The following is a 13,684-nucleotide window of genomic DNA, read 5'->3' as shown; positions in this document are numbered from 1 at the left end:
TACCAATGTCTATACACCAACATTAAACACACCACATGCAACACATAACAGATAATATAAACAGGGGTGGGCACTTTGTCACATATACCCCCTCTTGTGCAAAGCACACATGGCCTCAATGGCCACCTCCCCCCTTAAAAGCCCAAAAGTCCCACCCAAAGTCCTTGGCCAGGACCAGAGGCTTCCAGGGGCCCACAGGTCGTAATGCTGTCAGCAGCAATGCTGACAGCGGGGTAGCATTCTCCTGCCAGGGTAGTCCTAGCAGCGGAAAGGCTGCTTGGGGTGTGGTCTCCTGACCTTCCCCCTTCTTCGGCGCCGGCAGCTCCCCTTGGTGGGGCTTCAACCACAGTTCTTCCTGCAGGGAAGAAACTGCAGAGGGAGCAGGTCTCCGGACCTCCCCCACGATCTCCGGCAGCGAAACTGCTGCGGGGGTTGGTGGTCTCCAGACCTCCTCCCCCTTCTCCGGCAGCGAAACTGCTGCGGGGGTTGGTGGTCTCCAGACCTCCTCCCCCTTCTCCGGCAGCGAAACTGCTGCTGGGGTTGGCGGTCTCCAGACCTCCTCCCCCTTCTCTGGCAGCGAAACTGCTGCTGGGGTTGGTGGTCTCCAGACCTCCTCCCCCTTCTTCATGGCCGGCAGCTCCCCGTCGTGGGGTTCCGGCCCCAGTACTTCCGGCTGTGATGCGGAGCGGCGGGCAACCCCAGGCGATGCAGAGCGGACGGGCAACCCCAGGCAATGCAGAGCGGCGGGCAACCCCAGGCGATGCAGAGGCATCCTTGGGCGAAGCGAGGCTTGCATCCTTGGGCGAAGCGAGGCTGGCATCCTTGGGCGAAGCGAGGCTGGCATCCTTGGGCGAAGCGAGGCTGGCAGTCAGGACAAGCTGGGGTGCGGGTGTTGGCCCTCTTTTCGGCCACTGCGGCCAGGAGGTTCTTCCCCGTGCTTCCCTCAGCAGCCTATACAAGGGCTGCTGAGGACCGCCAGCATCTAGTCCTGGTCCAGGGAGAGGCAGCTCCTGTTCCTCTCCCCCTGATGGAGGTGGAGGCAAAGGAAGCTCCAGCTCCTCTCCTCGTGATGGTGGGGGAAGTGCTACCAGCAGGCATTCACCCTCTGCTGGTGGGGGAAGTGATACCAGCAGACAGTCACCCTCTGCTGGTGGGGGAAGTGATACCAGCAGGCAGTCACCCTCTGCTGGTGGGGGAAGTACCAGCAGGCAGTCACCCTCTGCTGGTGGATGGGGACCCAGCAGGCATTCACCCTCTGCTGGGGGACGGGGACCCAGCAGGCATTCACCCTCTGCTGGGGGACGGGGACCCAGCAGGCATTCACCCTCTGCTGGGGGACGGGGACCCAGCAGGCATTCACCGTCTGCTGGTGGAGGAGGCAGAGGCAGCTCCTGCTGCTCTGCTCCTGCCGATGGAGGTAGCAGAGGCAGAGGCAGCTCCCTCTGCTCTGCGCCTGCTGGTGGAGGTGGCGGAGGCAGAAGCAGCTCCTGCTGCTCTGCGCCTGCCGGTGGAGGTGGCGGAGGCAGAGGCAGCTCCTGCTGCTCTGCTCTTGCCCATGGAGGTGACGGAGGCAGAAGCAGCTCCTGCTGCTCTGCTCCTGCCCATGGAGGTGGGAGCGGCGTGTAGTCTCCTGGTGGTGGAGGTGGGAGCGGCATGTAGTCTCCCCTTGTTACAGGGGACTGGTGCGGCTCTCCCTCACTTGCAGGAGACTGCTGCGGCTCTGGAGACAGCAGTGGGACCTCTGCCTTCCTCTTCTGCGGCAGTTCCTCCTCTTCCTCTTGGTAGGGGCAGCGGAAGGGACAGTTGGCAAAGAGATGGTCCTGGTTGCAGAGGAGGCACCCCGGCAAGGACTGGTTACATCGCCGGGGACGTCTGGCCCTTAGGCGGCACTCCTCCTCCCTGTCCCTCACCTCTTTATCCTCTTTCCTGCTTCTCCCCATTTCTTTCTTTCTTTCTTTGTTTTTTTTTTTTGTAATCCCAAGACGCCCTTTTTTTTTTTTCTTCCACACAAAAAACCCCTCCTGGTCTGACGCTTGGAGGCGCTGTTAAATCCCACGCAGGACACCACGTGTCACAAAGACGGCCAAGTGGGCGGCGTCAGAACCAGGAAGGAATGAAATATACAAAGACGATGATGTGAAATGAAATGATGGTGGCGCTGGCTGGCACCAGTTTATTGTAAAATAAAAGGGTTTAACAAACAAAAGACAGGACACGGCACTTCGCGCCAAAATAAACAGACAAACAAAACGAACAGACACGGACAAAACACAGAGTGGACGAACGCTACACAAACAATTGAGATTTATAGTTACACCTCTCTCTCTCTCTCTCTCTCTCTCTCTCTCTCTCTCTCTCTCTCTCTCTCCTGTTCTCCACTCCCGAACACCCAACCGCCAGTATGTGACAACGTGCATCTATATATACTGTTGTGCTGGGATTCAATTACTATTTATTCACTTAACTCCCAGCACGTGAGTTAATAAAGTGCAATTCCCCATGCTCACATATTATTACATTTTACTTGCATGTGAAGTGCTGTGCAATCCTCGTGCCTAAATACACACATACATTTTAAACACTCGTGTTACACAGACACGTTTATATCCCGTGTACCAATGTCTATACACCAACATTAAACACACCACACGCAACACATAACAGATAATATACACAGGGGTGGGCACTTTGTCACAGAAACGTACCGGTATATGTTAATGACACAAATGAGAGTTTTATGTAATTTCAAGATTTCAATCAATGGTTCAATCAAACATTTAAAAAAATGTATTTATTCATTTATTTTTCATTTTGGCCTAACATATCCTCACTTTATGAAAATGAATAACATTTGAGTGTAAACAGGATATCATATAAACAACCTGTGGCAAAGAATGACTGGGCTGTGAGTGACACTGGAACTGCAGGACCCCTCAGGGCTTGACTCTAAGGGGTCTTTAACTTTGTCATATAAATTCAGTATCGTAGCCTTAGCCATTCGATATCTTTGCAGCACTTGCCGTTCTGTAGGGTCCAAACAGGTGGTTCATTTTAGACAGAACCTGTTTGAATTAGGTTGTCATCTGCATTAAGAAACTCCCATCACAAAGCCCTCCCTGACTAGCTTTGATAGTAGGGCCACAGTGACATTCTGGAAAAGATATATTAGCATGACACTGGAGTGCATATCAGTCCTTGGAGCTTGTGGCTGTCCTTGTAAATGACTACTGTAATAAAATACAGCAGTTCAGCATGTTTTTACAAGTAAACGTTTGTAAATTGCAGTATTTAAGTGGGTCATAATCGTATATGATTTGTTTGCTCTAAATGTACAAATACAAATACCTTAATGTAATGTAACCAGAAAATACAGCGTTTCTTTCCAAATGTATATTAAAGTGCTTTGGGCAGGATTTTCAAAAAACAGTGTTATTGTATCATGTGATTTTTCAAACAAAATGTGTTAATCAAATCAATCCTTTAATGATTTGGTTGTGTTTCTCGTCAAAAAGCTTAATTGTCGCAGGTCACATACATCCTGTCTTAATGACTTGATAAGGGGAACTTGTTAATCAAAATGCTTGTTAACGAGATCAAGAAAAATGAAACTACTAGCGTACAGGGTGGCGGCTCTCCCACCAGCGAGGAGCAGCCAAATCAAATACACTTCACATATAAAATGCTGCTTAACGATTGTCTGGCGTGTGGATAAAAATCGGACAGCACGTTAGTCATTTACCCTCAATGGCAGAATATTTTGTCACGGCTTACTATATGCAACTCTTTAATGTGGATTTTGCAATGTTTTTTTTTTTTTTTTTTTTCTGTTAAAAATATAATAATACCATAAGCCATCTATGTATATTGGTTGGAATTTATTTTCTTATGATGAAATCTACTTTTGTATGTATTTTAGTAAGTACGATTGTAGGCTATAAATGCGTATGTTTCAAGTGCTATTGGTGTTTGTAGTTAGTTATTGTACATGTATACCACATATGTAACACTTCATTATATATCTAGCTTTTAAAATTAGAACTCCCTAACCCAATTCACAATTTGTTTATATTTAATTGTTCAATGAATTCCACTAACTATGTGTTTTCTGTTATGGTTTGGCCTCCGCGATAAATAAACTCAACATGATTAGAAGTAGCCACTGAACACTTACAGTATTATAAGAACATCTTATAACGCATTGCAAATACGTTTACACAAAATCCATGTCAATGATCTTGATCACATTCCTAGTGCGTCGCTGTGTGTCCTTGACGCCTGTTCTGCGTTCTTTTGTGGATAAGACACAGATGTTAAAAGCAAATCCCCATTTGCCAAAGGAAAATGTATTGTAATATCTAATATGCCATTTTTGACACCAAGATTTCAGTTTTGAAATCCTGGGAACTCCCATCCATGGTTGGCAATAGAATAACCTGGACTTGAACCGGCTACATCCAGGCTATAGGGTGCATCCTGCATGCCATGTGGAGTGCCTTTAATGGATGCACCACTTGAGAGCCCCCAAGGTTACACATGGTTAAAGTAAGTGAATAAATCTCATTCATAACCACCAAGTATAGAAAAGGCTTAAATATTTTCATAACTACAAATATTGAATTATCGAGGTAGTCTGTAAGAAATTAACCCTGGATGTGTACACTCGATCTCTGTATCATTGGCGCCACAGATGCGGTTCAATTTGTTTAATGTCTGTTTCAGAGTTATATACTTTTTCGTTAATTGAAACCCTCTTTTTCCAAGTGCAAATTAACTCCTGATAAATTATAACAATTAACACAAATTTGCTTTTAAATCCCCATGCAAAGAAAAGCTCTGCTCGTTAAGATATTAACATTATTTGTAAATCAACATAATATCATAAATCACATTAAAATGATCATTTAACAAAATAGGTTTAATGACCGCTTAAAAAATGCCAAAATCAATGCTGCATACCAATTTGTTGATTAACACGAGTTTTCATGTTGTGAGTTCTGTGTTATATGTTGCATGTGGTGTGTTAATATTGGTCTATAGGTATTGGTGCACAGGATATAAATGGTTCTGTGTAGCACGAGTGATTTAAAATATATAGTTGTATTTAGGCACAGGTATTGCACAAATTAGTTCATGTGCTGGGATTCAAGTGAATAATTAATTAGTAATTGAATCCTGGCAGAACCGTGTGTGTGTGTATATACAAAAAAATATACATCCCTGTTAGTGAGCATTTCTCCTTTGCCAAGATAACCCATCCACCTGACAGGTGTGGCATATCCAGAAGCTGATTAAACGGCATGATCATTATACAGATGCACCTTGTGCTAGGGACAATAAAAGGCCACTCTAAAATGTGCAGTTTTGTCACACAACACAATGCCACAGATGTCTCAAGTTTTGAGTGAGCGTGCAATTGGCATGCTGACTGCAGGAATGTCCACAAGAGCTGTCGCCAGAGAATTGAATGTTCATTTCTCTACCATAAGCTGCCTCTAACGTTGTTTTAGAGAATTTGGCAGTGCATCCAACCGGCCTCACAACCATAGACCACGTGTAACCACGCCAGCCAAGACTTCCACATCTTCACCTGTGGGATCGTCTGAGACCAGCCACTCGGACAGCTGATGAAACCGTGGGTTTTCACAACTGAAGAATTTCTGTACAAACTGTTAGAAACCGTCTCAGGGAAGCTCATCTATGTGCTCGTCGTCCTCACCAGGGTCTTGACCTGACTGCAGTTCGGTGTCGTAACCGACTAAAGTGGGCAAATGCTCACCTTCGATGGCCACTGGCACGCTGGAGAAGTGTGCTCTTTACGGATGACTCCCGGTTTCAACTGTACCAGGCAGATGGCAGACAGCACGTATGGAGTCATGTGGGCGAGCGGTTTGCTAATGTCAACGTTGTGAACAGAGTCCCCCGTGGTGGCGGTGGGGTTATGGTATGGGCAGGCATAAGCTACGGACAGTGAACACAATTGCATTTTATTGATGGCAATTTGAATGCACACAGATACCGTGACGAGATCCTCAGGCCCATTGTCGTGTCATTCATCCGCTGCCATCACCTCAAGTTTCAGCATGATAATGTACGGCCCCATGTCACAAGGATCTATACACAATTCCTGGAAGCTGAAAATGTCCCAGTTCTTCCATGGCCTGCATACTCACCAGACATGTCACCCATTGAGCATGTTTGGGATGCTCTGGATCGACGTGTACGACAGCGTGTTGCAGTTCTCGCCAGTATCCAGCAACTTCACACAGCCATTGAAGAGGACAATATTCCACAGGCCACAATCAACAGCCTGATCAACTCTATGCGAAGGAGATGTGTTGCGCTGCATGAGGCTTATGGTGGTCTGTAACAAAGTGCCCGCCCCTGTGTATATTATCTGTTATGTGTTGCGTGTGGTGTGTTTAAATGTTGGTGTATAGACATTGGTACACGGGATATAAACGGGTCTGTGTAACACGAGTGTTTAAAAATGTATATGTGTATTTAGGCACGAGGATTGCACAGCACTTCACGTGCAAGTAAAATGTAGTAATATGTGAGCACGGGGAATTGCACTTTATTAATTCACGTGCTGGGATTCAAGTGAATAATTAATTGGTAATTGAATCCCAGCACAATAGTATATATAGATGCACGTTGTCACATACTGGGTTTTGGGTGTTCGGTGAGCGGAGAACGGGATTGGAGACGGAGGAAATAAGTAATAATAATAATAATAATAATAATAATAATAATAATAATAATAAGAGGGGAAAGTATCCGCTCACCGTGTTTGTCAGTGTCTGTCCGTGCACCGTTTTGTTAAGTTTAGTCTGTTTTCGTTTGTCTATTTATTTTGGCGTAGAGTGCCGTGTCCTGTGTTTTTCGTGTTTGTTAAACCTTTTATTTTGTATTAAACCGGCGCCAACAGGCGTCTTCATCACTTCATTTCATCCATCCTGTGTTTTGTGTATTGCCTTACCTTTCCTGGTTCTGACGCCGCCCACTTCGGCCGTCTCTGTGACATGGTCACACCAGATACAGACTGGTTTTCTGATCCATGCCCCTACCTTTTTAAGGTTTAAGGTATCTGTGACCAACAGATGCATATCTGTATTCCAAGTCATGTGAAATCCATAGATTAGGGCCTAATGAAATTATTTCAGTTGACTGATTTCTTTATATGAACTGTAACTCAGTAAAATCTTTGAAATTGTTGCATGTTGCATTTATATTTTTCTTCAGTGTATGTGTGTGTGTGTGTGTATATATATATATATATATATATATATATATATATATATATATATATCATATTATATATATATATATATATATATATATATATATATATTGTTATGCTAACACCTTCCCACGTAAGGTATTGTGGAAGGGTGGTGGGCAATTCACTGACAAGGAGACAGAACTTTTAGTTGTAATGCCACTCAGGCACACTGATTTATTTCAGCCCACAGAAGGCGCTGTTGTCCCTGGCTTGAGTACCGGCAATGGTAAACAAGACCACGGTTAAACCAGTCCAGGTATACAGTCCAATGCAGGTGCACTCGCAGGTGTTCTGGAAATAATAAATCACAAAGGACAAAAGGTGAAAGAAAAAGGGAAAATAAAACGCAGTAATAAAACTACAAAATAAAGGTGCTGCACTCAGCAGCGTCACCCCAACCGTCGCTATCCACGCGGCCCGGGTCTCCATGCTACGCTGCAGTGTTCCATCCACCTATACATGTTTCAGGATCAGCTCTTGGATTCCCCGATTTCTACAATCTTTCCTTTTCCAATGGGTTTTTTAGTTTCGCCGGCCGTGCTCGGTCCGGCAATCCCAGCTTCCGCCAGGCTTCAGCCAGGCTTCAGCTCGTTTTGTCTGTTCGTTTTGTCTGTCTGTATTGGCCAACGCGCCGTTTTTGTTATAAATTGTTTTTGTCTGTTTAATCTTTTTTTATTTGCAGTAAACGTGTGTAAACAAGCACCTTCACCATTTCATCTCACAGTGCTGTGTGTGTTTCTTCAGGGTCTGACATCATCACTACAAGTCATCTGTGACACCACTTATTCATATAGTTGGATATAAAACACAATGATGTGAAATTAGTTGTCATTTTTCATACTGTGCATTTATTTGTATGGTTTATAAATGAAACAAAAACAAAATTAGACACGTTTCATGTCAGGAACTTTCCTAGGTGCATTGTTTGTTCATCTTGAATTTTGAGGGGGGAACAGTAGTTGTGCCTATGATCTGAAGTGCTGTCACTCTTTTTACTGGATAGCAGATTGACGTATTGACCATTCTGAAGCAGACGAAAAACTAACTAGTAGAAGTTGAAATTATCCACCACTTTGGTCTTTGGAAAATAGACACAGATTCTTAGATCATTATATATTCTGCCAAAAAGAAAGCATCGCAATATCTAATGAAAAAAAGTAGAAGCTAGATTTCCACCATGCTTTCTGCAGCTTTAGAAAATACTCAATCTGTGGGAAAAATAGAGATGCAAAAAAAAAAAAAAAACAGTTGAAATAATGGCATATAGCACTATCCTGCAGCAGCTCTCCTTTGAGAATAACCCTGTGAGAGTTTGGTTGAGTGATGAGGTTCCAAGACCAGACAGCTGATAGAGATACACACAAACAGGTATTACGGGTGAAAGAGCCCTCTGGTGCGTCGTTTTTATTAAAATAAAAAGGTTGTAAACAAAACACTGCTCACAGAACAACAATCTGAACTTTTCAATGATATAATTTATTTGGGTATATCTACTCAACTGATTGAGATATTGCAGATTTAATGGGGAAAACAATGAAATACTATCAATTTCTGTGCCACTTTAGAGACTTATAAAAGTAATTTCTTAACATTTCTTAACAATTAGATAAACTGCATGTGTCTTGAATTGCTAATATGTTAACTATCTAAAAAAAACAGGAGTTAGTATGTTTCTGTCATGGCTGCGTCAACATTTGTATTAATAAATAATAGTAAACATTTAAAACAGAACATTGCCGGGTCAATATGTAAACTATACATATTTTTAAATGTAGACAAAAACTAAATTCAAAATTTAATTTAGAAAGACTAAATCCCCCTACACACGTCCTAATATTTTATAAGCGATTACTCACTTGCAGCCTTTAGGACACCAACATAGTTTATAATATTATTGTTACTGCGGATGGTGCAGCATAGCCTAGGACAGTATAGAGCAATCAATAACGACTGATTAGTTTTGACAAATGTCTCCTGTGAGTCTGCTAAAGGTTGTATCCATCAGGATTTGGTCACACTACGAACCGAAATATAAAACTCTTCAGTTTGTTTATTTGACTTACTGGATTCCAGACTGAACAACACAGACCTACAGTCCTATAGGCCAGTTTAGGCATCAATCTTTCACCATTTGATGACGCGATCAATCCACTATTCACATGTTTCAGAGACTAAACCCTCCCACACATTCCTAAAATGTTGGAAGCGATTGGTCAAACACAGCATGCCCAACCATTGAGTTACTACCGCATATACCACGGTACAACAGAGACAGGATACAGTAATCCAGGGGTGGCCAACCTTCACAGACCAAGAGCCAAGAAAATAAAACGTACAGTGACAAAGAGTCACAAACTTTTAAAAGTGCTTCATTTAGCATTTCACTGATATTTTTTACTGCAGTTACTATTACAAGTATATCACACACAATGTTAAATGCAGCTGACCTTTCTTTTTTCCAGTACATACTTAATATGTAAGTATGTACACAGGCAGGATCTACACTCAGTGTGGCTTTTGGCATTCTTTACTTTGGACTATTTTCTTGAAATGCAGTTTGTACTCCGCTGTGCTTGAATGCAACAGTTCATGTAAGTGTGCATCAGTCAGAACAGATCTGTACTTGGATTTAACATGTTTGAGAGTAGAAAAAACGGACTCACAAACGCAGGTTGAGTCAAACATTGAAATAAGTCGGAGAGCAGCATGCCTTATGTTTGGGTATGTGTCCTTTGGCACAAAGCTCTAAAAGTTAAGTGTTCCCTCTTTTAGAATAGACTTCAATCTGTTATCTTCTCGAAGTTCAATGATTTCCATTTGAAAAGTTGATTTCCATTTGAGAAGCTGCTTCATTAGTGACTAACAGAGACTTCAAACAGTGCTTCAGCGTTGAAAGGGTTAAACCACAAAGATTTTGAAATCATCTTGAAGAGTTTGAAGCAGGCCTGAGTAGTGATGTATACTCTGTATTGAAGAGCTTGAAGCAGGCCTGAGTAGCGATGTATACTCTGTATTGAAGAGCTTGAAGCAGGCCTGAGTAGCGATGTATACTCTGTATTGAAGAGCTTGAAGCAGGCCTGAATAGCGATGTCGTAGTGCTTCTGTTGTATCGTTAACTGAATTGGCTTTTAACATCAACAGAAAGTGTGTCAGTTCTCCTTTTTGCAACGGTCTCTGAAACAACTGAAATTAGTTTACAAATGCAAACACACATTGCACAAGCTTGGGCAACATCTTTAACTTCCCTTGTAGACTCACATTTGGTTTATCCAAATGCAACAACATATCTGCCAGAAATGCCAAATTTAGAACCCACTGAGGGTCTGTCAGTTCACAGTATTCTTTGCCCTTCGCTTCTATGAATAGTTTCACAGCATTCAATAATTAAAAAAAAAAAAAAAAGCGATAACCTTTCCTCCAGAAAGCCATCGTACAGTGCAGTAAAGCACCAGCTCTCCTGAAAAATCTTCTTCACAAAGTTCTTCAATCAGATTTTTTGATTGTTTGTACGAATGTAGTTGACAATTTCCAGATCAATTTTCATAACATACTCCAAATTCAGATGTTTTTTATACCAGTTGATCTCGATGAATAATGCAATGACATTTCCAGAATTCAGGAAAGGAAAGCTATCATCAGCTTTACAAAGGCTCACTAACCCACTTACAGGGCCTAACATGCCTCTCCATCCGTAGCAGCTGCAGTAAGCTTCTTTAAAGGTAGCTTGGCTTTCTCAATCACAGGCGTTAATACTTCTTTGATGTTCACACCCCGGGTTCTGTCTTTAAGTGGCACGATGTCAAGCAACTTAAGACAGATTAATATTTTTTCACCAAACCAGAAAAGGCTCTACTCTGGGCTAGTCCCCTTGTACCCTAAAATTGTCAAACAAAAATTTGTTTTGGAGCTAGAGACAGCAAAAAACACAGATTTTCTATTTGTTTTATGGATAGTGGATAGTATGGGGAATCCGCATATCCGACCAGAACATCAAGAGATCTAACCAAACAGACCGCACATCCAAATTGTCATGCAAATCCATTGAACAGGGTCAAAGTTATTAAAGTAAAGAAAATTGGGTTCAACATTAAACTGCCTACTCGACCTTAGCTATAATAATGTACTGTACATCTATAACCGTAGTGGTGTTGCATTGATTTTACAGTGGCCAATTAGCACATACTTTCTAATAGAAAATTAGAATTCCAAATAACCACCCTGGCATGTGACACTAGTCTGTACAGAATGCGCTCTTCTCTGACCCTTTCTTGGTACACCACGAAATTGTTTTTTTTTAGTTAAATAAAACCCCCTAAAACATAAAGCAGTAAGAATACTGTGGTGGTTGCATGGTAGGGAGTTATATAATCATTTCAATGTTCACCTTTCTTACCTATCAACATTTACTTTAAGAGCTACTGCTGGCTAATGCTAGTTAATTTGATAGATCTCTATTTGATAGTTCTCAAGAGAGAACTCTTTATATTGTGTTGAGTTTATTAAATGGAATTACTTGGAAAATACACATATCAGCACTGCCCTAGTATGTAGAGTAAAATTGCTTATGTATACCCTCTCAGCCAAAGTGTGTGATTTCTCATTTTTCTCTTTCAGACTCTCTGGCGTTGCTATGCAGCAGAGAAAGCCAGTGGCTGCTCGGCGACATGGAAGATATACGTGATGCACTCTGATTACATTTCCAATAGGGCACCAGACAGTCCAAGCCTCAGGAAACTGGTAATCTTTGTTGTTTTGGGGAACAATCTGCTGCCTGGATATTCCAGTAACTGTGGCTTTTCTGCTTAACTGATTTGTTGCTTGTTTCTGGCAACTAAAGTTTTACAGCAGCTGTGTCAACTGCAGAACTCCATAGTATTGTATGTGCTATCTCTAAGTCATGTTAGGTTGTCTTGTAGATGCAGATAGGGGTGTGCTCTGCTTAGTATAGAACATATTTGAGACACAGTGGACCATATTTTTATCTCCAGTCTTTAACTCCTTTTTTTGGAAGGAAAAAAAAAATAATGTCAACATTACAAAATTAGATACAAACACCTCAAGAGAACTTGGATTATATTACTCAGCTATTTGTCTCTAGTTTTATAAAATGAACAGTTCAAAACCTGAGTAATCACTTTGAAAATATGGCCCACTGAGATATACATGGTCTACACATATAACAATGCTTCTTTATATCTGACCAACGTCGTAATTTGTAGCTTCTTTTTTCTTGCTTGGTGAGGAGAGACACAGGCACTACAGTTTGACAAGTCTGTAGTGGATTTTTTTGTGTTGTATTAAAATTTCTTCCATATAGAACACAAGATATGAAGACATTGGGAAGCAGCTCAAAAAGTATTATATTTTGTTTACATAGTGACAACCACCAACTCTGACTACCAGATTGGGACATTATTAGGAATAATTAACTGGACATGTTATACACAGAATACTTGAATTCTGCATGCATGTAAATGCAGAAATTGGAATACTTATTCAGAACGCTCCTATTATTATTATCCTTTTCTAAGCATTAACGGCCTGCACTGTAAATGTATGGTAAAGCACAATGCAGTATGGAAATGTTGCACATTGGTGTTAAAGTTGATGGCTGGTATCAGAATGACCTAAACAACAGAATACAAAGTATTTAAACATGTAGTGTCTGTATAGGATATAGTCAATAGATTTCCCATACCCTCAGAAAATAGCCCCAAAAAGTGTAGTACCAGATGACATGTTTCAAAATAAAATACATGTTTAAAGGAACGTGTTTCTTTCAAAAAAAGCTGCACATTTGAGACACATGTAATGAATAGAAGCGCACAACTGGCAAGATTTCTGGAATTATCAGCTGCAATCACATCAATGATTAGCAATTCGTACCTGTGCTTAGAGAAGTAAAAACAAAAAAAGGGAATGTCTTGTACAATTTTGAAAGCAAAAGACTCTACAGTCCTAAATGTCTTTCTTCTTGCAGAGTAAAAAATACAAACGGAAACTGAAGATTGGTCAAGATAATGGTTCCACAGGTACAATAAACCCTGTAGAAAATGCCCTCTCTGTTCCCCAAATCACATATGACCACATTGAAGAGAAAGAGGACAAGAAAGAGATTGCCTTTTATATTGAAGAACCATCAGGTAATTGCCTCCATATATATATATATATATATATATATATATATATATATATATATGTTCCTTAATATTTAATTATATATTCAAAAGAGTGCAAATCAAGGATGTGGGGTTATTACACTGAGCACACTTTAAATAAGATGTTTAATTTTGGTTATCACACTACAAAAAGGACAATGCAAGTCCTACAAAACTATACTAATGCCAGTAAACTAAACATTTTTAGACAAGAACAATAAAGGTGATATGTTATCAAGCCATG

At 41.5% G+C, this 13,684-nt stretch overlaps 1 protein-coding gene across 1 annotated transcript in view; it reads left to right on the top strand.

The window, feature by feature from the left end:
- The window catches only part of kcnq1.2 (potassium voltage-gated channel, KQT-like subfamily, member 1.2), a 514,204-nt gene that overhangs the window by 115,757 nt on the left and 384,763 nt on the right, over positions 1 to 13,684 (top strand). Inside the window, exons 9-10 of the mRNA XM_041255488.1 lie at positions 11,897 to 12,019; positions 13,263 to 13,425. Coding sequence (XP_041111422.1) covers positions 11,897 to 12,019; positions 13,263 to 13,425 — 286 coding nt within the window. The remainder of the gene's footprint in view (positions 1 to 11,896; positions 12,020 to 13,262; positions 13,426 to 13,684) is intronic.

The sequence above is a fragment of the Polyodon spathula genome, chromosome 7 (genome assembly GCF_017654505.1).
Source record: "Polyodon spathula isolate WHYD16114869_AA chromosome 7, ASM1765450v1, whole genome shotgun sequence".
NCBI classification, from domain to species: Eukaryota; Metazoa; Chordata; class Actinopteri; order Acipenseriformes; family Polyodontidae; genus Polyodon; species Polyodon spathula.
Note: the sequence above shows the minus strand (reverse complement) of the source record. Positions and strands in the feature narration are given on the sequence as shown.